Source organism: Pelobates fuscus, chromosome 11 (genome assembly GCF_036172605.1).
Source record: "Pelobates fuscus isolate aPelFus1 chromosome 11, aPelFus1.pri, whole genome shotgun sequence".
Classification (NCBI taxonomy): domain Eukaryota; kingdom Metazoa; phylum Chordata; class Amphibia; order Anura; family Pelobatidae; genus Pelobates; species Pelobates fuscus.
Window position 1 is genome coordinate 140,204,595 of NC_086327.1, and position 25,048 is coordinate 140,229,642.

The window sequence follows — 25,048 nt, forward strand, 5'->3', positions numbered from 1 at the left end:
GGAGTATTATTGCTGTGGAGCTCTGTTATACACTCAGACACATTACTGGGAGTATTATTGCTGTGGAGCTCTGTGATCCACTCAGACACAATACTGGGAGTATTGTTACCATGGAGCTCTGTTACACACTCAGACACATTACTGGGAGTATTATTACTGTGGAGCTCTGTTATACACAGACACATTACTGGGAGTATTATTGCTGTGGGGCTCTGTTATACACAGACACATTACTGGGAGTATTATTGCTGTGGGGCTCTGTTATACAATCAGACACATTACTGGGAGTATTATTGCTGTGTAGCTCTGTTATACACTCAGACACATTACTGGGAGTATTATTAATGTGGAGCTCTGTTATACACTCAGACACATTACTGGGAGTATTATTACTGTGGAGCTCTGTTATACACTCAGACACATTACTGGGAGTATTGTTACTGTGGAGCTCTGTTATACACAGACACATTACTAGGAGTATTATTGCTGTGGAGCTCTGTTATACACTCAGACACATTACTGGGAGTATTATTGCTGTGGAGCTCTGTTATACACTCAGAGACATTACTGGGAATATTGTTACTGTGGAGCTCTGTTATACACTCAGACACATTACTGGGAGTATTATTGCCGTGGAGCTCTGGTATACACTCAGACACATTCCTGGGAGTATTATTGCTGTGGGGCTCTGTTATACACTCAGACACATTACTAGGAGTATTATTGCTGTGGAGTTCTGTTATACACAGACACATTACTAGGAGTATTATTGCTGTGGAGCTCTGTTATACACTCAGCCACATTACTGGGAGTATTAATGCTGTGGAGCTCTGTTATACACTCAGACACATTACTGGGAGTATTATTGCTGTGGAGCTCTGTTATACACTCAGACACATTACTGGGAGTATTATTGCTGTGGAGCTCTGTTATACACTCAGACACATTACTGGGAGTATTATTGCTGTGGAGCTCTGTTATACACTCAGACACATTACTGGGAGTATTATTGCTGTGGAGCTCTGTTATACACTCAGACACATTACTGGGAGTATTATTGCTGTGGAGCTCTGTGATCCACTCAGACACAATACTGGGAGTATTGTTACCATGGAGCTCTGTTACACACTCAGACACATTACTGGGAGTATTATTACTGTGGAGCTCTGTTATACACAGACACATTACTGGGAGTATTATTGCTGTGGGGCTCTGTTATACACAGACACATTACTGGGAGTATTATTACTGTGGGGCTCTGTTATACAATCAGACACATTACTGGGAGTATTATTGCTGTGTAGCTCTGTTATACACTCAGACACATTACTGGGAGTATTATTAATGTGGAGCTCTGTTATACACTCAGACACATTACTGGGAGTATTGTTACTGTGGAGCTCTGTTATACACAGACACATTACTAGGAGTATTATTGCTGTGGAGCTCTGTTATACACTCAGACACATTACTGGGAGTATTATTGCCGTGGAGCTCTGTTATACACTCAGCCACATTACTGGGAGTATTAATGCTGTGGAGCTCTGTTATACACTCAGACACATTACTGGGAGTATTATTGCTGTGGAGCTCTGTTATACACTCAGACACATTACTGGGAGTATTATTGCTGTGGAGCTCTGTTATACACTCAGACACATTACTGGGAGTATTATTGCTGTGGAGCTCTGTTATACACTCAGACACATTACTGGGAGTATTATTGCTGTGGAGCTCTGTTATACACTCAGACACATTACTGGGAGTATTATTTCTGTGGAGCTCTGTTATACACTCAGACACATTACTGGGAGGATTATTGCTGTGGAGCTCTGTTATACGCGCAGACACATTACTGGGAGTATTATTGCTGTGTAGCTCTGTTATACACTCAGACACATTACTGGGAGTATTATTGCTGTGGAGCTCTGTTATACACTCAGACACATTACTGGGAGTATTATTGCTGTGGAACTCTGTTATACACTCAGACACATTACTGGGAGTATTATTGCTGTGGAGCTCTGTTATACACTCAGACACATTACTTTGAGTATTATTGCTGTGGAGCTCTGTTATACACTCAGACACATTACTGGGAGTATTATTGCCGTGGAGCTCTGTTATACACTCAGACACATTACTGGGAGTATTATTGCTGTGGAGCTCTGTTATACACTCAGACACATTACTGGGAGTATTATTGCTGTGGAGCTCTGTTATACGCGCAGACACATTACTGGGAGTATTATTGCTGTGGAGCTCTGTTATACACTCAGACACATTACTGGGAGTATTATTGCTGTGGAGCTCTGTTATACACTCAGACACATTACTGGGAGTATTATTGCTGTGGAACTCTGTTATACACTCAGACACATTACTGGGAGTATTATTACTGTGGAGCTCTGTTATACACTCAGACACATTACTGGGAGTATTATTGCTGTGGAACTCTGTTATACACTCAGACACATTACTGGGAGTATTATTGCTGTGGAGCTCTGTTATACACTCAGACACATTACTGGGAGTATTATTGCCGTGGAGCTCTGTTATACACTCAGCCACATTACTGGGAGTATTAATGCTGTGGAGCTCTGTTATACACTCAGACACATTACTGGGAGTATTATTACTGTGGAGCTCTGTTATACACTCAGACACATTACTGGGAGTATTATTGCTGTGGAACTCTGTTATACACTCAGACACATTACTGGGAGTATTATTGCTGTGGAGCTCTGTTATACACTCAGACACATTACTGGGAGTATTATTGCTGTGGAACTCTGTTATACACTCAGACACATTACTGGGAGTATTATTGCTGTGGAGCTCTGTTATACACTCAGACACATTACTGGGAGTATTATTACTGTGGAGCTCTGTTATACACTCAGACACATTACTGGGAGTATTATTGCTGTGTAACTCTGTTATACACTCAGACACATTACTGGGAGTATTATTGCTGTGGAGCTCTGTTATACACTCAAACACATTACTGGGAGTATTATTGCCGTGGAGCTCTGTTATACACTCAGCCACATTACTGGGAGTATTAATGCTGTGGAGCTCTGTTATACACTCAGACACATTACTGGGAGTATTATTGCTGTGGAGCTCTGTTATACACAGACACATTACTGGGAGTGTTATTGCTGTGGAGCTCTGTTATACACTCAGACACATTACTGGGAGTATTATTGCTGTGGAGCTCTGTTATACACTCAGACACATTACTGGGAGTATTATTGCTGTGGAGCTCTGTTATACACTCAGACACATTACTGGGAGTATTATTGCTGTGGAGCTCTGTTATACACTCAGACACATTACTGGGAGTATTATTGCTGTGGAGCTCTGATATACACTCAGACACATTACTGGGAGTATTATTGCTGTGGAGCTCTGTTATACACTCAGACACATTACTGGGAGTATTATTGCTGTGGAGCTCTGTTATACACTCAGACACATTACTGGGAGTATTATTGCTGTGGAGCTCTGTTATACACTCAGACACATTACTGGGAGTATTATTGCTGTGGAGCTCTGTTATACGCTCAGACACACCAACAACATGGAGCTCCTAGAAAAGAGGGACAGAGGGATTTGGGCCAAAAATAGGAACTGTCCCTCCTGAATAGTGACAGTTGGGAGGTATCACCTGTCTGTGCTACTCTCCTTGCTGTTTCCCAGCCCAATGTCCTGATCAAGCGATAAAGCTATCTTTATTCGTTGGTACAGCATGATCAGTGACCCAAATTACTTCCACTGCGTGACCTTTAATATGTTTATTATGTTTACAATACGCACAGCTGGAGGGTATCAGCTGATTTTATTTTCAATTCTCCATTCTCATGACTAATTGTAAGAAAGCGATGATTGTTTCTCCTTTCTCACTTCTCACACCATTCCAGTAACTGTATTGAAATGAGTAAAATCCTAGTAACCTTTGTTAATAGTTCAGCTTACGTCGACATTCATTCTGCAGGCTGGCTGAGGTTAATGTGGATGTCTGCAGCTGTCTATATTTGCAGAGATCTATGCTTTTTCAATATGTTTCTTCGTATAGGAGAATACTATGCCCAGTCTCACCTACATTACCATCTCAGCACATGGCAACATGTGGATACGTGTGTTCTAACCACATTTTATACTTGAACCAAGACACGCATGGCAGAAGTCAGGTGAGATCTCAGAATTGCACGTTTTTGTTAATGTGAATAGGTCCTTTTTTACGGGTTACTATAACCCTTTGAGAAGGGGCGCTTATAAGATGTAATATGTCATATTGGGCACTCTGGAGAAGGTCCTCCTTTTTAATGCACTGTAAAAAGTGTAATAAAACAATTTTACTTACCGGAAATTCAGCATCGGGCGATGCTCATGGGGCTGCTCTTCAATGCCCCTTCCTGACGTCACAGGGCCCTTACCCCTCCTATCACAGGCTACCAATTTGATGGCTCAGAGCGCGTGCGCACACTTTGGACCAGCGCGGGGAGGGTGGGAGGTGGAGGGAGTGTACTGGTCCTGGAATCAAATGCTGCTGACTTAACTAGAGTAGTGCAGCGTTTGGCCGCTCATGCCTAGTTACAGTCCATTGATGGCTAGGAGGAGAGCGAAGGGGGAGGAAGGGCTTAATCCCTTACCTTTTTTCCAGCGCCGGGCTCCCTCGGCGCTGGGGACTCTCCTCCCTCTTCTGACGTCCCTGCAGGAATGCGCATGAGTGGCAAGAGCCGCGCGCGCAATCAGCCAGTCCATAGGAAAGCATTCTCAATGCTTTCCTATGGACGCTGGCGTCTTCTCACTGTGAAAATCACAGTGAGAAGTGCGGAAGCGCTTCTAGCGGCTGTCAATGAGACAGCCACTAGAGGCTGGATTAACCCATAGGTAAACATAGCAGTTTCTCTGAAACTGCTATGTTTACAGCAGAAAGGGTTAATCCTAGAGGGACCTGGCACCCAGACCACTTCATTAAATGGACACTCCAGGCACCCAGACCACTTCTGCCCATTGGAGTGGTCTGGGTGCCAACTCCCACTACTCTTAACCCTGCAAGTGTAATTATTGCAGTTTTTTATAACCTGCAATAATTACCTTGCAGGGTTAACTCCACCTCTAGTGGCTGTCTAGTAGACAGCCACTAAAGGTCACTTCCTGACTCACAGCACAGATTATCTGTGCTAGAGCGTCGCTGAACGTCCTCACGTTGTGTGAGGACCTCCAGCGTCGCTCATTTCCTCATAGGAAAGCATTGAAAATCTTTTTCAATGCTTTCCTATGGGGAGCGCTAATGCGCATTGCCGCGCATGCGCATTAGGTCTCCTCGGCCGGTGGGCGGGATAAGTCTCGCCCACCGGCCGACCGACGGAGACAGTAGGAGGAGCGGCGCGGAGGAGGAGGCAGCAATGAGGGACATCGTTGCTGACTCAGGTAAGTGACTGAAGGGGTTTTCACCCCTTCAGTAGCCGGGGAGTGGGGGGGGGGGGGTGGGGGGGTGGGAGGGAGAGGGTACCTCCAGTGCCAGGAAAACGGATTATTTTCCTGGCACTGGAGTTTTCCCTTAAGCTGAAGTGGTCTGGGTGCCTATAGTGGTCCTTTAACGATTTTATATTAGCAAGCCAATAGGTTCCCTTTAAGCCCAGTACAATACAGAGAATTGAGGTTCTGTCTGTGATGGTGCACTTTGCAGTATAGGTAAACTGTGATCTATTAAACTCACTAACTCTTGGCATTCCTTGCTCTGTATATCACAGAACCATTCTCTGAGGTACTACCTTGGCACAGCAGAAGCATGTGGACTACATCGCCCCCGTGAAGCTCCATGCCAAATAAAGGCCTCCGTTTAATACTGTTAGATAAGATTTTCAAATGATTTAATATTTTTGCATAAACTTTTAAATTATAAAATTTTGAAGAATATTTGACTATGTTGATTGATCAATAATATCAAATCGAGGTCAATATCAGAAATGTGAAACTGTGATCGTAACACGAACTTTGTTAAGGAGAATCAGGGTTTTGTTGTGACTTTGTTAATAAAAGGTACCACGATCTGTTTGAGAATAATCCTGGTATAACATTATCAATCACTTGGCCCCCATGCCCCAAGCGATCACGCGGCTCCTGCATGACTTATTGAACAAGCCATCTGTCACCTCGTGTTCTCTGTAACCATGACGCAACAAATCAATAAAACTAACACCAAGGTCCCTCACAGCCTAACGAGCAAATTAGAGTGTCACCCTTAGGGTTCTGATATTTGATGGCTAATCTTAGCCATTGTTGGCTGCTGGTACATTGTGGCAGATCTGGCCTCTGTTATGCACTAAACCATGAATTGTTGGGAATTCACAAGGGAACGTCAGCCAATAGCAATCAATATCCGAAAAGGAAAAGCTAAAAAAAAATTGGCCTTAGATGCGTCATTTTCTGGTGATTTTTTGACAATTCACGGTTTAGTGAATAAAATGGTATATTTCCCATGATGCTCAGCAATACGCTCTGTTCGCATTGCCGCATGCTGGGAGTCTGGGATCACTTGCAAAACATTTGTAGCTGTAATTTGATGTTTTGGGGACATGGGGTAAAAATATCAAACGCTGCAGAAAAATGACATCCGGATGCCACAGGAGAGTTTATCCGAGTCACATTGTGCAGCGGTGAGAGCAGAAGGAGGATTTGGCTCATTCAAGGGCGTTCTATCACCAAATCCCCAAACAGTTTGCAAGATGTGGCCGCTGTATTTAGCCAGCCAGCAGCTTTAATTCCCAGTGCTGACCAGCCTGAAATATTTTCTGCAGACACACATTCAGCGAAAGAAAGCAGAATACAGGCAGTAAGGCAGCGATGGCTATCTGTAACAACGCGATGTGAGTGACCTCGAGGCCTTTCAGCTAACTAAGCATTAATGGAAAGCCACAGTTAGCCAACGCTGCTCTATGATCAGAGTTGGAGACATTTCTGTTTGACACAGTGGCTATCAATCTCCCCTATTTTGGCTTTATTCCTTGATGCTCGGTAGCTATATATCATGCAAAGCATCATGGGAGATGTAGTTTTCCCACAGCTGGAGAGCCAGAAATAGCCAAATCCCTCAGCAGTCACAGAGGTTGTTGAAGGATAGAAGTGGGGATAGGAGGCCTACTTTGTATTTTTTATTTGTACGAAGGTTGGGTATCGCTTTGCGTGGTCCTATTTCCAGAATATTTACTAGAGGCAAAGGAAAGAGACTTTGGGAAGCAAATGTCATTTATTTACATCAAAAGTCACATTTTGTGAACTTCCAAATAACAGAACTTTTAGGAAAGTCTCGACGTGTTACCATGATAATACGATACAATAAAAAGTCAAACCACAAACCCGAAATCCCTCTAACAATCCTAATATACAAAATCCAGAAATAACAAACTAGGCGCCGCCTAGAGGAATATTTCACTTCTCATTTACAAAATCTCATTACTAACTCACAAATTATTATTGTTATCATTAGCAATCCTTCAAGGAGAGCATGAAAAACGTGAACTGGCTGCGGAGTGCTCTGTAACGGCCTTGCAGTCCCCCTTCTCCTTGTTCTATGTAAGGGACCATCCCGTCACCAAAACCTCGTGATTTGTATCTCCTCCAGTAATATTCTTTACCATAGGACATGACAGACACCAAATGTAATATCATGGAGCGGTCTGCATCATTGCTCAGACGGCAGCAAGGATTTCAGAGAGGGGGTTCCCTGCTCCCTCCACTAGACCAATGATGTCTAACCCTAGTAAGTCAAATGTTTCCCAGTATGTTCAGCCATGATTTTGGCTGGCTGAGGATCATGGGATCTGTAGTTCACAAACATCAGGGGTTAGCATTTTATAAAAAAAAAGTTGGGGGAGAGGGGGGCGGTCTCTGAATGAGAAACATGTACTGGGTTATTCACAAACGTGACAAACAATACATTAAATTCAGGATTTCAATGTTTATCACAGCCATTCATCACAAATTCACCAAGCCAATGCAGCTACTTTGGTCTAAAATGTGAAATTCACTTTGAATTCTCACTTTTGCGAATAGCTGTGATAAACTTTGAAATCCTGAATTTAATGTATTTAATGTTTGTCAGTCTGTAAAGTTATTGATAAGGAATATTGAGCGCCAGAGGGTGAGCAATACATTGACTGTACCTGGAAGGGTTAATTGGAAAGAATATCTGATAGATACAGGATTTTCCGCTACACCGTGTATTGTCAGGGACTCACATTGAGTTTAATATTTTAGGCCAAAGTAATCAAATTGGAAGATTTATTTCCCAGTTCTTTTATTATGGTCTGAAATCTGAAATCCACTTTGAATTTATTTGAATTGCCAGAAATTCACACACTTCTCAGAATTCAGAAAAAACGCAATAGGGTTAATTCATGGCAGTGAGTGAGTTTAAATCCTAATTTCATAATATTCCATAGGAAGCCGGCTACACTGCAATGTTATTTCCTCTCTACGCAGAAAAACAAATCCTTCAACCAATTTGGTGATCCATAAAAGATGTATCCCTTCCCTGTAATTCTATCTCCTTACTGGAAGCACTGGCTCGTTGCCGGCTGCGGTAATAATCTGGAATTGTGGAATTTCTGTTAGATATTCTATTACAGCAAAAAAACAGTCGTGTGATTTAGCCATTCAGTGTCAACAGTCACAAGATACAAAGGACGGGTTGTAGAGAAGGGAAATTGGGCAATCGATCTATATCTCAAGTCGTTTAAAAATCCCGACCAAGAAATTGTACAGAATATTACTGATTATCGGCTAAACTACAATGTATTTCCTGTACTACCAGCTGGCGATTTGACCAACATTAATTCACATGATATCACATATCTCTCCAAGCTCTCAGGAGAGAGAGATAATCATCTAAATTAATTATTCTTGTTATAGATTAAGGATCGATTTTTTTTTTAATTTATAAATGTAATTTTTTAATGCCCATTGTGAATTCAGCGTTAGGAAAACAATAATTTGGTCAATAACCCAGTATTTTTCTGGTATTTACAATTAACCAGTGGCCCTGTTCACACCAAATCCCTGGGGCGACTATTACCAGTGATACCACTGACGCCCCCCCCCCCCCCCCCATACAAAATAGTCAGATTTCAAATCTGTTTGGCAAATGCTGCAGCGTGGTTGAAACTCCAGAAATAATTTAAACGGATATGAACGATCCTTGGTCTTTGTTGATTGATTCTGGGTCCACGCAGCGCCCTTTCTTCCTGGTGACTCTCTGATTACGGTGAAATTTGGCATAGCAGCGCAGACCTGCAAAAAAATAAAAAAAATAAATTAAGAAAAATGATTGACAATGGTATTGGTCAACCTATACAGGTTGGGTTCAAAATCAAATTCCCATTTTCCTCAGCCAGTCAATATGTCAGTAGTCTGACGCCAAGTGCAATAGCATGGCTAGTCTATCCCGGTTCCACATTTATAGCGACTGCTGGCAAGCAGAAAGAAAACACCACAAATTACCCATCAAACGGTATTCACCAAACAGGAAACTGAGGAAAAATGAGAAAGAATTGCAATACTCTGGAATTAAAACCAAAAATATCAAATTTATCTATTTTTTTCCCAACTAAAATTTGCAATTTTTTTTTGATTCTACACAATTCCTGGAGATTAGTGAAACTATTATTTAATAAACAATATGAGACTCATTAAACCCCGGCAGCCAGGCCGATGGATGTCCGCACCTTCTGTGCACATGCAGTCATCGTAGCACTTATTGTTCAACCCTCGATTATGCGCTTTGCAGAGATGTTCGCGCAGATCACAGCAGGAACCTGGGAAATAAAAGAGTAAACACGATCTACTGACTGGAGTGATTAATGCATGTACTCTCAGCCTAAGCACATTTTACAACCAGATGGGAAGCCTGAATGTACATGTGTGCAGTCAAACATGTAAAACACTTTCTTGTGTACACACACACACATGAATCCAAACCTCCCAACATTGGGAGATATGAAGATTGGGATGGGTGGGCAGGCCTGTGTAAGCATTTAATATTTTTTCATTGGTGGTATATAAAAAAAGAGCTGCAGCCTTTGCAAGCCCTCCCCTTCTAACCCCGCCCAGACTTTCTGTGGCTGTCCAATCACAGACTTCCAAATACACATCAATGAGAAGTCGTTGCAAGGCAATTGCTGCCTCTTGAGTTTAACTTCACTGAGCTAAACAAACCAGGAAGTAACAGATCTGTGGTCTGATTGACAGCCATGGGGGTGTAACAAGGTACATTTATAAAAGTGTACATTTCTTTTGAAATTTGCACTTTTTGTAAAAAGAAATTTAAAAAAATGACCATGCACTCTTCGCACATAAAGTGCCCAATTTAAGCAGAGAAAATGTAATCTTCAGGATGGCTATATTTGAATAAGTCAATCAGAAAGAATATAGATGTGTTTGGCATGTCCCCTTACCTGGGAGGCAATCGAGATGGTGATCACATGGCTCTACTTCAGCCATCGAGGTTGTATTAAATTTATCTTTCTGCTTCCCTGTAAGAAACAATAAGTAGTGTTACAGTTTACATTTGTCAAGTTGTGTGTTTGTGTTCTCCTAGTAACACTGTTTCTGTGATTGTATTTTTATGATCTCTCTGTTACATAGTTTCTGTTAGTTATATTATTTGTGATCTCTCAAAAACACTCTTTCTGGGAAATTAGAGACACGTTACATCATAACAGTCCTCACATTGTGATAATCGTGCAGGATTTACTGAATACCCAGCTGGATTCAATACGGGGTGTGTAAACTTTTCTCCATTTTCTGGCAAAGTCTGTTTACCTTTCTTTTTTGGGGATGGCCAGGTATCCGGCTTCAAGTCTTCATAATCCGTCCAATCAAAAAGCCCCATATCCAGTGTTGGCGCGACATCACCGCCTTTCTTTGAATGAGACTGCAAGCGAGAAGGCGAATATTGTATCAGGGTTTCAAACATGGAATGTTACTATTTGCTGGGTTTTAAAATGGCACAAAAACCCAAATGTTTTACCTGTGCCTGGTATATAAACCACTGGCAATCCAGCAATGTTAGCTGCCATGACTTCGGCCAGGGATTTCACATTCAAAGTCAGCTTTAAAATCTTCTTATTCATCCTAAGCCTTAAGGGAATCTGCCGATTCACCTAGTAAATCTACCCATCGAGAGCTTTGCCATTCTGAGAACCGACCTATCTGTCCTGAGATCCTTAGATTATACTCCAATGTCTCAATAATATGATCAATAAAAAATGCACCATAATCTGCCCATTCACCCTGAGAACCTGCCCATTCGCCCTGAGACCATGTGAATCTGTCCCATCTAGACATTGAGAAAATGACAATAAACCCTGTGAATCTGCTCACTGGCCCTAACAGACTGAGAATCCACCCAACATTTACATTGGAATCCTGTCCTGAACACCTGTCCATATACCGAAACGGTTCTAATCATCTACCCAACTGCTCTGGGACTCTGGGACATGATTCTATATAATAATATCTGTACCCGGACGCGATGTGAGGTATCCAACGCCGCTGTGGGATGCTCGGCAACTGGCGATTGGCTGCCTGTGCTGAGAGGATATGCAGGGCCAGGGGCACTCGGAGAGATATCCAGACGAGTCAGGTGGGGGGTCACTTTAAAGCTTAAATCCTCTTTCATGAGACTGCTGGGTTCAGCTTCAAAGCCTCTGCCTGCAAACATACAAAGACACAGATTAGAAAGCAGGATACCTTAAGGCAAGCAGTGCTTTGTCCTTCCCCAGCCAACAAGCTGGGGCTTTAAACCTAGGCATTGATTTCATGTTTTTGGATAAACTTTCTTTCGCTCAAAATTATTACAATATCCAAAAATATCATATACTTTTTTTTTAAGTGTTGCCATTCAGTTTCCAATTCAGTGCAATTCTGTGAGAATAATCCTGTCTCTGTGGCAGTGGAAGAGGAGGATAGAAGGACAGTGTCGTAGAAGAGCTATAGATCAATTTCTTTAGGGGTCCCTGTCCCACCGTCCTGTTTGGATTCAGATCGCTTTGGCTATTTTTACCTTGAATTTGAAATTCACTTTGGATTCACTGCAAATAGAAGTCTCAGACGCCCACGTCTCTGCAGGCCATTGCTGTTTGTATCATTGTTGATGTTTTAACAAGTTCTGTGCCAGGGTAGCCCTAATTCACTGATGTAATGCGGCTGAGATAGAATGCCCCCTTTACGTCTGTGAATGTCACTTTGGCATGTGCCCATGCAGAGCCAGTACAAACCCACCGCATCCCCCCTCCCCCCCCGCACCCCATCCTGGCTTTATATTCCTTATCTCCGTAATTAGTGCATCTACCTGTGCTGGACTTTGCTTGCTCTCCATTGCCCCCTTAAGGAGACCATGCCCAGTCCCCTCCTGCATTTTGAAATCTGCCGGTAGATTTCAAAATTCGGGACTGTTCCCTGGGACTTATTGTTGCAGGGACAGTACCCCAAAATGAGGGACTGTTGACACAAATGTGCTGGTTACTGGCTGGGCTAGACCCAGATAAGCCATGGATACAGACCCTGGGGGTCAGGAAAGGTACAAACACACTACATGGGGTGTTGCCTTACCCATCACACCTGCAGCAGGTACGTATAGGTTACAAACCGGCAATTTAAAGGAGAACTGCCCTGATAAATCCCCTGGGATGGCAAATCTCTCTCTCTCTCTCTATATATATATATATATATATATATCTCATACAAACACAATTAGAAGTAAAAGGATTGTGTGTTTTCTGCTTCTGTTGCAATTCTACACTGAGTGATAACTGCACAAACCTCTTGTGTAAACTTCATATTTATCAGCAATTACAACACACCGGTCGCTTCCTATTAAATTGAATTCATTTATCTAAATTAAACCTCCCCACTGGCGGCTTCTGTTTATAAATTCACATCTAGTATCACCGCAGGAATTAAGTACATGACTTGAGAGCTGGTGGGGCCTGTTATTACAGTGGAGCTCTGTTATACACTCAGACACATTACTGGGAGTATTATTGCTGTGGAGCTCTGTTATACACTCAGACACATTACTGGGAGTATTATTGCTGTGGAGCTCTGTTACACACTCAGACACATTACTGGGAGTGTTATTGCTGTGGAGCTCTGTTATACACTCAGACACATTACTGGGAGTGTTATTGCTGTGGAGCTCTGTTATACACTCAGACACATTACTGGGAGTATTATTGCTGTGGAGCTCTGTTACACACTCAGACACATTACTGGGAGTGTTATTGCTGTGGAGCTCTGTTATACACTCAGACACATTACTGGGAGTGTTATTGCTGTGGAGCTCTGTTATACACTCAGACACATTACTGGGAGTAATATTGCTGTGGAGCTCTGTTATACACTCAGACACATTACTGGGAGGATTATTGCTGTGGAGCTCTGTTATACGCGCAGACACATTACTGGGAGTATTATTGCTGTGGAGCTCTGTTATACACTCAGACACATTACTGGGAGTATTATTGCTGTGGAGCTCTGTTAAACACTCAGACACATTACTGGGAGTATTATTGCTGTGGAGCTCTGTTATACACTCAGCCACATTACTGGGATTATTATTACTGTGGAGCTCTGTTATACACTCAGACACATTACTGGGAGTATTATTACTGTGGAGCTCTGTTATACACTCAGACACATTACTGGGAGTATTATTACTGTGGAGCTCTGTTATACACTCAGACACATTACTGGGAGTATTATTACAGTGGAGCTCTGTTATACACTCAGACACATTACTGGGAGTATTATTGCTGTGGAGCTCTGTTATACACTCAGACACATTACTGGGAGTATTATTGCTGTGGAGCTCTGTTATACACTCAGACAGATTACTGGGAGTATTATTGCTGTGTAGCTCTGTTATACACTCAGACACATTACTGGGAGTATTATTACTGTGGAGCTCTGTTATACACTCAGACACATTACTGGGAGTATTATTGCTGTGGAGCTCTGTTATACACTCAGACACATTAATGGGAGTATTATTACTGTGGAGCTCTGTTATACACTCAGACACATTACTGGGAGTATTATTACTGTGGAGCTCTGTTAAACACTCAGCCACATTACTGGGATTATTATTACTGTGGAGCTCTGTTATACACTCAGACACATTACTGGGAGTATTATTACTGTGGAGCTCTGTTATACACTCAGACACATTACTGGGAGTATTATTACTGTGGAGCTCTGTTATACACTCAGACACATTACTGGGAGTATTATTACAGTGGAGCTCTGTTATACACTCAGACACATTACTGGGAGTATTATTGCTGTGGAGCTCTGTTATACACTCAGACACATTACTGGGAGTATTATTGCTGTGGAGCTCTGTTATACACTCAGACACATCAACAATGTGGAGCTCCTAGAAAAGAGGGACATTAGGATAGAAAAAAAAAGACAGAGGGAATTGGGCCCAAAATAGAGACTGTCCCTCCTGAATAGGGACAGTTGGGAGGTATGAATTATCAGATGACGCTCTCAGTCAATAAATTCAATCCAAAGACAGGCAAAATTGATACCACTAACGTGGAATTAGGGACTTCTGCTTTAATGATATATGAAGAGGAACGGTAATGTGCAGACCCAGATAAGTTTCGAACCAACTGAAAACAATTTGACAGGTAATCACAGAATGCGTGAGTGTCGAACCAACTGAAATCAATGTGATTACCAATTGTGTAACCATTGGCACCATAACCACTATATAGTGCTGTAGTGGTTATGGAGCTGAGACTTTCCCGTTTTACATATGTCGATAGTATCTCTAATGTATTTTAAGTAACAAAGCATTTTCATTTAAGGCTCTTTGGTAACCATTGCTGTAAACCAGAAGACATAAGCCAGAGACAAGCATGCTACTAAATTAACTCATCTCACCCCAAGGGGCCAAAAATCCATCTTTGATGATAATGAATTTTGCAAATCTGTTTGAAATTTGATTTTTTTCATCTGTAGGATTAAACCCTCTGCAACACTGCAAATTGTCCTCTACGTTAACTATGACTTAACTATTTGTGCTCCTAAAGGTATTACAGGGTTAATAGAACAAAAATGGTTATTATTTACACTCCTCTATATATCTTACCCTAAAGGCCAAATGTGTAATATTGTGCGCTTGGGTTGTGGCCGTTGGGATAAATCACCGACATATAAGTTTGTCTATGTTTCGCAGAATTTTAGGAAAATCTTAAAATTTGGAGTAAATTTGCGGTTTGAAAACCAAATTTCAAAAATCAGGTTAAAATGGCCAAGCTGTGACTATAACTTGGTGAATTATTCCAAATTATCTAGTTTGGTCTAATTTGCTATCTGGTTTTCAATCCAATTCGCTGTTTAGTGAATAAACCATATTGTTTGCACTTCGTATCTTTGTTAGAAGATGCTGGAAGACAGATATGTGTTTATGTAATGGGGGCCTGGTGACATTTTATTTTTAGTACAATATTAAAGCTGGGCGGGCGGTAATCACCCCCAGGGGGGGAGTGAACTAGTGCTTCTGGCTACGGATTTTATTTCCTGCTGGTAATTAGAGAATAAGTGCAGAAATATCACATACCATCGAGAACAATAGCTAGGAATCCACGGGCCGAATACCTGGTAACAGACAATTCTAAGGGCATTAGTGCAGGAGTGAGACTGACGGTGGGTTTAAATGGACTTAATAAAAGCTGGAATATATGGAGAAAAAGGTTTATTCACTAAGCTCCGAATTGTAGTGAATTAAAATCTGAATGGCAAAATTAAGATTAAAATGTGATCTAGAATTATTTTTCCAAAGCAACAAAATTTACAGTTTTGCCACTTTGTTTATTTTTATTCACTAGTAGGGTCGGATTTCAATTCACTACAATTTGGAGTTTAGCGAATAAACCTTCCATTATTGTTTTAGGTTGCACCCCTGGGGTGACCTCTGGCAGATACTATGATCTCTGAGGGAGGCTGTGTTAGGATTGGGCAAATCCAATATGGGTAATGATACTAAAATATAAATCTAATGTTATAGCCACGACAACCCAGCATAAATATATCATGGATTGACTAAAATTTAGATTGCAATTTCTAATTATTATTTGAAGACTTTTTCCTCCTTTTTAAAGATACCACTGTTTCATTTTAGATCATGGCTCCTTCCTTTGCCCCTGCTGTCAATCACCATGAAGCGGCCAGGGTGATGTTTGCCCCCTCTCTTAACCCTGCAGTTGAAAACATTGCCATTGAACAGGAAAGGCAAAGTTATTTTTACAGTGTTAAAGCAGCACTGTCATGGCCGAATCACGTATTTTTTTTTTTAACCCCCCTCCCAACTCCACTACATCTAATTGTCCCCCTAGTCACCCCAAATGCCCCTAAGCCCCCCATATTACCTATTTTTTAATCTTCATTTTCTGCCCCGACCTAGGTCCTGGGCGCCGCCATCTTTTTGTGGGCAGATGAAGTCCCTGCGGGACACGTCATCTGCCCACACTAGCGCTGTTATTACACTTGGACATTCGCTAGGGGAATTTTGTCCATTCATTCCACGAATAGAAATTTCAGACGAACAAACAAACAAACACCGAATATAGGTGTTCGTTTGTTCGGTTTATTACAAGGAGGGAGCTACCGGCGCACAGCTTCCTCCTTGTAATATGTAAAAATAGAAGCGGCAGGGAGCAGTGCTCCCCGCCACTTCCTAAGCCCCCCCATGTCTTCCCTCACTCTATGGGGGTCAAAAACCTGAATGCCCCTACTCGCTATGCCACAAGTAGGGGCATGTCTACTAAACAGTGAGCAACCTGTGGCCTGTGGCTGCTCACCGGTGTAAAAAAAAAAAAAGCCGTTCTCCCCCCTTTCAACAAGTAGCCCCATGGTGGGGAATCTATTAACTAGCGGGGGGAACATAGTGTCCCTCTAGATCCCACCCGTGACCCGTGAGTGGGGGCTATGAAAATAAACAGGTCCCCCTTAGCTCCACCCATGAGTGGTGAGTGGGGGCCATAATTGAAAATGGTGGGGACCTATTGTCCTCCACCTGGCGCCCACCCATGTGCGGCGGATGGGGGTCCTAAATGAAAATAGGGGGTGAACCTTTGTCCTCCCCCCCGGCCCCCACCCATGAGCGGCGGGTGGGGGCCCTAATTGAAAATGGGTAGGGTGGGACCTATTGTCCTGGGCGACGGGTGGGGGCCCTAAATGAAAATGAGAGGGAACGACACACCTATTGTCCTCCCCCCGGTCCCCACCCATGGGCGACTGGTGAGGATTAAATGTCAACCCCCCCAGGTGATTAGGGGTCCCCAAGCCCCTAGTCACCCCCCCACCCCAAAAAAAATGAAAGTCCTACCTTTCCCCCCCACCCTAAAAATAGTGAGGGGGGAGACAATAAAACTAAATCCCTGTAAATTAATAAAATACTTACCATTTGATGCCTTCTTTTTTTTTTTTTTAAACCATCTTTTTTCAGCCCAAATAAAAAACCATAATACCCATCGAACTAATAAAAAAAAGTGCAAAAAAAAAAATCAGTCAAAAAAAAAAAAATCCTGATGCTAAAAGAATATTCCTTCTTCACCCAGCGATGGCACGGCGACTGAGCTCTGCAGGGCAGGGAAAGACTTATAAAGCCTCCCCATGCCCTGCAATTTGACTCAGAGCGCTCTGATTGGTTGGTTTAGGCCAGGCTTCCCCAAACCCTGGCCCTCCAGATGTTGCTTAACTACAACTCACATGATTCTCAGCCTATCTATTTCATTCATAGAATCATGGGAGTTGTAGTCAAGCAACATCTGGAGGGCCGGAGTTTGGGGAAGTCTGGTTTAAACCAACCAATGAGAGGGCTCTGACAGGTAAATGAAGAGACTGACAGGTAAGTCTCCACATTTACCTGTCACAGCACTCTGATTGGTTGGCTTGGAATCTAACCAATCAGAGTGCTCTGAGTAATTTTACACAGCGTGGGAAAATTGTAAAGAACACTCCCGGGTGGGGAGGACAATAGGTCCCCCCCCCCCATTTTCATTAAGGGTCCCCATCTGTCGCTCATGGTCTCAAGATCTCAGCTAAAGGGGCGGAGCAACACGGATGAGTAGAGCGCTATAGCATTAGGAATACACGTTTATACATGGTTTGGCTCAGGAGAATTTCAGAACATAGATTCCAATTCGGAAACCAAAAAAGGTGTAAAAATGGGGCAATCATTTCACTGCACAATATAATATTATGTATGTACTCTGCAGTACACTGGTAGCTCTCACCATTTGGTTCACAGATCAAGTGAGAAAAAGTAACAGATACAGGGGAAACCAAGGGGAAGCAGTAAAACAAATCAGTATTTCTATATTACATATTTATTAGAACTATAATATTTTATATAAATATATATTTTTATACAGTTCTTTTTTACTTCCTCTATTGCTCACTTCTTATTTGATCTGTGAATAAAATCAACATTTAGTGACTGTCCCTCTAGTCATCAATCATCTCATTTTTGGGGGGGACCACGAAGAATCACTAGCCAGCCCAGATATGTTCGTGTTCCAGATGGTCCATAATTCGTGTACATTTAGACTTTGAGTTTAGAAATCGTCAAGTCTAGAAACTATTAGATAATGGATAGATCAATCATTTCTTATTTGATATTTGTTTTTAAGTAAGTGGTTAGGGTTTTGTAGCGAAGTAGTTTGTATGGTTTTCAAGCATTTTCAAGATTTTGTTGTGGACAAGGGTTGAATTTGAATTGAAAAATATAAAATCGTCAAAAATAAAGTGAATACCTCGATGGTGCTTAACCCGATCCTTGTTGTTGGACCTTCTGTGTTCTCGGTTATGTTTCTTCCCCTTTGAATGGACTCCTGGTGACTGGTTGTCCCTTTGATTATAGGGAAAATCGAAAGCCTGAAATTGTTCCCTGTCCTGTTTCAGTGCGCTTGGCTGTATTACATCTGCTACTTCGCTCTGGGGTGGTAGCCCAATAACACCATCCACTGGTACGAAGGCTGTGGGTGACATTCCACCTCGAGTTCGATCTCTCTTAGACATTCCTGACCTCCTGTTTGTCCTCTCTTGAGGCTGGTGACCCCACATGTCCTGCTCATACCTGCTGGTTTCTGACATTCTTTTAGGTTTGACTTTTGGCTCCAGGGAGCTCGGGCAGATCAGATGATTAGTAATAATCACTAATACCAGGCAGACGGAAGGAAGGCAGTCAAATAGGGCAGTCATTCTCCTAATTATTTCATCTGAAAAAAGAGACAAAAATACCCCAAATTAGCAACACTTGTAAACGTACCAATGTATATGTTTTGGCCATATATAGTAGTAATGCAATAATTACATGGCCACTACAACAATCCTTAGTGTTGATGGAGCTTACAGTGCCCAGAGTAGGAACCAAATGGCTACAAGCAGCCATATATAATAATAAAAAAGGTTAACGGTTTGGTATTTAAACAGATGGTTTTATTGAAATACTCGCAGAGAGCATTCTGCATGGTACAAGGTTATCATGGCGTTACTGAGGTATCTCAAACAACATGACCTTTTGGGTGGGATTAAAGAAACTAAATGTTAACGTTTCTATGCAATCGGAAAATGATTTCTATTGACCGAAGATGAACACATTTAAGATGTGCGCTCTGGGAAAACACAACCCAGAAATGTCAGTTTTATGTGTCTGTGGGATTAAACTTAAATTTGTTGGGGTGACAAGGCGTCAAAGAGAGTTCACCCAAAATTCTGCTCCATTTAAAAAATATATATTTTTAAATAAACCTATGCTTAGTTCACAGTGCTCAAAAATACCACCAAGAATGGCTAAAGCTTTATGTTTAATTAATTAATTGTTTCCAAGCACACTCCAATGTAGGGGCAATTTTTCCCATTCATTCATATAGATTCTAATCAGCACTTTTTAATCACTTACGCCTTATTCATTGAGCAGTCCGCCTTCTCAATTAAATGTGAGTAACCAATTGTTATGTTATTTCATACTCCTAAGAATTTGTATATAGAGAGCACTATTGTTTCCTTTTAATTACAAATGGTCTTCATATTAATGTGACATCTGCCTAGCAACGTTTCTTCATGCAACGTTTCCTATAAGTGGGGATTATGCCACTGTACGCTATTCATACGAGAGCTGGTTTAAAGCTCTCAAAAACGTGAGTAGGACCAAAATAGACCTTATATTGACTGTTATTACCTTTCCTGGGACATATTGCACTATTAGCTCCCCTCTGTCTTTTCATACGGATTCCATAAATACTCTAATCTGACACCATCGTAGACGATATTCCTCTGACAGGATTGTGGTTGTTTCTTCAGACAAGGTTTTATTGGACTCTATACTGGACATTTTTATTATTGTATATTTTTTGCTACACTACACCTTTTTTCAACCATTGGTTTTTATTCTCTTGTGTTAAGTTTACTTATTTAATGTTCATACCACTCTGGCGCAACCTCCCCCCACCCCATTTCTATTGTCGGATGAGTACTATCGTATATACCAGGTTACCGTTGAGCAAACAGAATTATATTTCATACCTCATTTTTTTTTAATACTGTATTTATGTAATAATTAGTTATTCATTATAAAAATATCATTTTCTTATTTCATGGATAAAATAATATTGAAATATATATATATATATACACACATACACAAAAACACTAATAAAACGTCCAGTATGAGTGTACGCCATCGCTAAACCCATAATAAACCGGATGGGATTTTCTTCTATTTATGGATACCCATTGTACAGCGCTACGGAATTTGCTGACGCTATATAAATGATAAAATAATGGAATGTTTCTGAGTGTTTCTTAATAACATACATTTGTGGTTTTACCCAAAATACAGGTAAGTGGAACTTGGAAGACCAAAGATTCCAGTTCTCGTCCTGTAAATCTGGGTGAGATCAGGGTTGGTATCGAACCAGTTAATATTTTGATTATTCTTTTAACGTTGAACCTTTCGTACTGCAACACGGCAGCTGAAACTGAATAGAAAGATTTAGCATTTTGTGCAATGGAATATTTCAATATATCCAACAATTAAACTAATATATCCGTCCACCTGGCGCCATTACATTAAAACGATAACAGCCACTTACATACAGTTATTTTCTCAGAATGGCTGGGAATACAGAAAAACTCTCCTCCGGATATAATGTGAAAAATTATCATATCTTTTATCACCATTTCAAAATCATGCTTTAGCAACATATAGTGGTATATTACGTGATACATTTTTACCATGACTTATTAACTCTGCGTGAGCCAAAATGGTTACGCCAAAACCGATAGCAGAGATCCAGATTGGCCTGATCCTGACGTTTGACATCCCCTCATTGCAAGGTCTGAGCACGCACAGAGTCATCACACCGTACAGATGTTTGGACAGATAATACGGAATGACGTCTCTGGTAAGAGGTAGACGTAAGGTGCTGGGTATCTTATATAAAACACAACACCAGATCTCTCACTTGGGAAATGAACACCAGTCGGACTTTTGATATTGCTAAAAATAGATTTTTTTCTATAATAGTCATAGCGATTGGGTATAAGGGGGGCACACAAAAAAGGCACCTAAATAATTCCATGCCTTGTGGCACTTCTGAGAGAAGAGCTAATAGTGAAAATGAAACTCTAATGAGCTGTAATAATACAATGAGTAATAATAGTTCCGATGCTCAGAGTGTCTCTTTGAATTAAACATGTCACAATATCAGTTCCATAACCTCATGTCACCTGCTTTAACCCCTTAAGGACAAACTTCTGGAATAAAAGGGAATCATGACATGTCACACATGTCATGTGTCCTTAAGGGGTTCAATGAACATATTGTAACAGAATTTTGTTAAGTTTACTGTGTATCTTGTGCTTCTGTAAGATTAGTATGGGTGAATGTTAAAGGGACACTATAGTCACCAGAACTACTACAGCTTATTTAATGATATGCAGCTTATTTTATAGGACTCAGATCATTGTATAGGATACAGCTTATTGAATTTGTTCTGGTGAGTAGAATCATTACCTTCAGGCTTTTTGCTGTAAACACGGTCTTGTCAGAGAAAATGCAGTGTTTACATTACAGCCTAGTGATAACGTCACTGGCCACTCCTCAGATGGCTGTTAGAGATCCTTCCTGGGTCATGGCTGCCTAAAATGCATCCAAACATTCAGTATCTCCTCCCTCTGCATGCAGACACTGAACTTTCCTCATAGAGATTCATTGATTCAATTCATCTCTATGAGGAGATGCTGATTGGCCAGGGCTGTGTTTGTATCATGCTGGCTCTCTACCCCTGATCTGCCTCCTTGTCAGCCTCAGCCAGTCCTATGGGGAAGCACTGTGATTGGATCAGGCCACCACTTCTGATGATGTCAGCAGGCAGTGGGCAGGTCTAAAGGATGACAATGCAAGCAGCTCCAGACTTGAAAACAAGTACGATTTACTATATTTAGGGAGGCATTAGGGGACCAGAGTGGCTAGATGGTGGTTTTAACACTATCGGGTCAGAAATATATGTTTGTGTTCCTGACCCTATAGCATTCCTTTAAGGAATTGGGGGAAAGGAATGGTTGCAAATACATACATGTGAAAATGCAATGTTGGAGAGTTTGTTGAGAGAGACTGAGGAGGGAAAACGCAGAGAAATAAAAGACTGGAGACTACAGAGGGGAGAAGGATTAAAGAGAGAGGGGAGAACAATGTATCTTTTTTCCACAGACTGATTTCTAAACACATTTATTGTAGATTAAAGACACATTACTGGGAGTATTATTTCTGTGGAGCTCTGTTATACACTCAGACACATTACTGGGAGTATTATTGCCGTGGAGCTCTGTTATACACTCAGACACATTACTGGGAGTATTATTGCCGTGGAGCTCTGTTATACACTCAGACACATTACTGGGAGTATTATTGCCGTGGAGCTCTGTTATACACTCAGACACATTACTGGGAGTATTATTGCTGTGGAGCTCTGTTATACACTCAGACACATTACTGGGAGTATTATTGCCGTGGAGCTCTGTTATACACTCAGACACATTACTGGGAGTATTATTGCTGTGGGGCTCTGTTATACACTCAGACACATTACTGGGAGTATTATTGCTGTGGAGCTCTGTTATATACTCACACACATTACTGGGAGTATTATTGCTGTGGAGCTCTGTTATACACTCAGACACATTACTGGGAGTATTATTGCCGTGGAGCTCTGTTATACACTCAGACACATTACTGGGAGTATTATTGTTGTGGAGCTGTGTTATACACTCAGACACATTACTAGGAGTATTATTGCTGTGGGGCTCTGTTATACACTCAGACACATTACTGGGAGTATTATTGCTGTGGAGCTCTGTTATACACTGACATTACTGGGAGTATTATTACTGTGGGGTCCCGTTATACACTCAGACACATTACTGGGGGTATTATTGCTGTGGAGCTCTGTGATACACACCAACAATATGGAGCTCCTAGAAAAGAGGGACAGAGGGAGTTGAGTCCAAAATAGGGACTGTCCCTCCTAAATAGGGACAATTGAGAGTTCTTGAATCTGCTGTTTTAGTGAATGAGCAGGTGTAAAAATTAGAGCAAAAGATAGATTGGAAATTGTGTCTTATTTTCTACGATACGTCCTGTGTGTATGTATATGTATGAGTCGGAATGTGGCTATATTTGGGAGTGTGTATATTTTTCCCTGGCACTTGCTGGGTTAATACTTCTCTAATTGCAGCTAGAAACATCACAGCAGACCTGTGCCCTCCTTGCTGGTGACATGGTCCTGTCATTTAGTTTTGTAATGGGAGCTGGGTAGGTTCCCTGTCTCTTCTCATTACAGATTGGCATCTTCCTGGTTATGTCCCCAGGGCAAATCTCAAGTGTAGTATTTATGTCACACTGTCAGCTACCTGAACTCTTGGATTAATTTTTAATTAGGAAAACCGTGCGGCCCTGCAGTACTTAAACCAACAGAATCCAAGCAGACAAAGTAACCCCACATATTGATCACACAGAGCAGAATATTATAACTAAACACATCGTAATCAATATCCATGAAATAAACATTAAGGATTGTGTGATAAGAGAAAATATTACACTCCCATTGATTTCTTACCCAATAATAAATAAAAAATAAGACTCCTGAACTTGGCTCCGCAGAGGAGTGCAGCAAAAGTGAGTTTTGTTATGAAGATGAACTGCTTACGTGACAGAAATTGGTTTTGTCCATTGAGGGTTCTCTGGAGTCCACCTGATGTCTGCACTTTATCTTTATGTGTTTTGTGTAACCCTTTGTACTGCGCTGCAGAATATGTTGGTGCTTTATACCCAACAATAATTCTCTCTAAATAACCAAAATAAATGGTTTCTATATTGGTTATGTTGATGTCAGGGCGCCCAGCTGCTGCCAAACGGAACCCTCCTATGGCTCCAAAGTCTCTGCCCTGATTATGGACACTAATGCCCATCATCACGCAGATGTTGCACAAACACGTTCCGACGTCACATGATAGCCGATAACCTGTCCCTGCCCTCTTACGGTTATTTAAGCTTATTTGATACTTTTCTCAGTGCCCTGTCGTGTTTCCGCATGTAGTTATCCGAGAGCGCGTTATATCGATTGATTCTGTATTATTTTGACTCCGGCTTCTTATAGAAACATAGAATGTGACGGCAGATCAGAACCATTTGGCCCATCTAGTCTGCCCAATTTTCTAAATACTCTCATTAGTCCCTGGCCTTATCTTATAGTTAGGATAGCCTTATGCCTATCCCACGCAAGCTTAAACTCCCTCACTGTGTTAACCTCTACCACCTCAGCTGGAAGGCTATTCCATGCATCCACTACCCTCTCAGTAAAGTCACACTTCCGGATATTATTTTTAAACCTTTGCCCCTCTTGTTGTGGTAGTTTTTCTTCTACCGTGTACCTTGACTATTCCTCCTTCTTAATATTTGGAT

The 25,048-nt window shown here is 41.5% G+C and overlaps 1 protein-coding gene across 2 annotated transcripts in view; it reads right to left on the reverse strand.

Annotated features, from left to right (window-relative positions):
• Positions 1-9,059: 9,059 nt before the first annotated feature.
• Positions 9,060-25,048, reverse strand: part of DRAXIN (dorsal inhibitory axon guidance protein) — a 41,430-nt gene continuing 25,441 nt past the window's right edge. For both annotated transcript variants that reach the window (XM_063435760.1, XM_063435759.1), the window contains exons 2-7: positions 18,840-19,304; positions 11,537-11,724; positions 10,834-10,945; positions 10,467-10,544; positions 9,738-9,827; positions 9,060-9,303 (exon numbers count right to left, since the gene is read on the reverse strand). In XM_063435760.1, the coding sequence (XP_063291830.1) occupies positions 9,191-9,303; positions 9,738-9,827; positions 10,467-10,544; positions 10,834-10,945; positions 11,537-11,724; positions 18,840-19,287 (1,029 nt within the window). In that variant the 5' untranslated portion in view covers positions 19,288-19,304 and the 3' untranslated portion in view covers positions 9,060-9,190. The remainder of the gene's footprint in view (positions 9,304-9,737; positions 9,828-10,466; positions 10,545-10,833; positions 10,946-11,536; positions 11,725-18,839; positions 19,305-25,048) is intronic.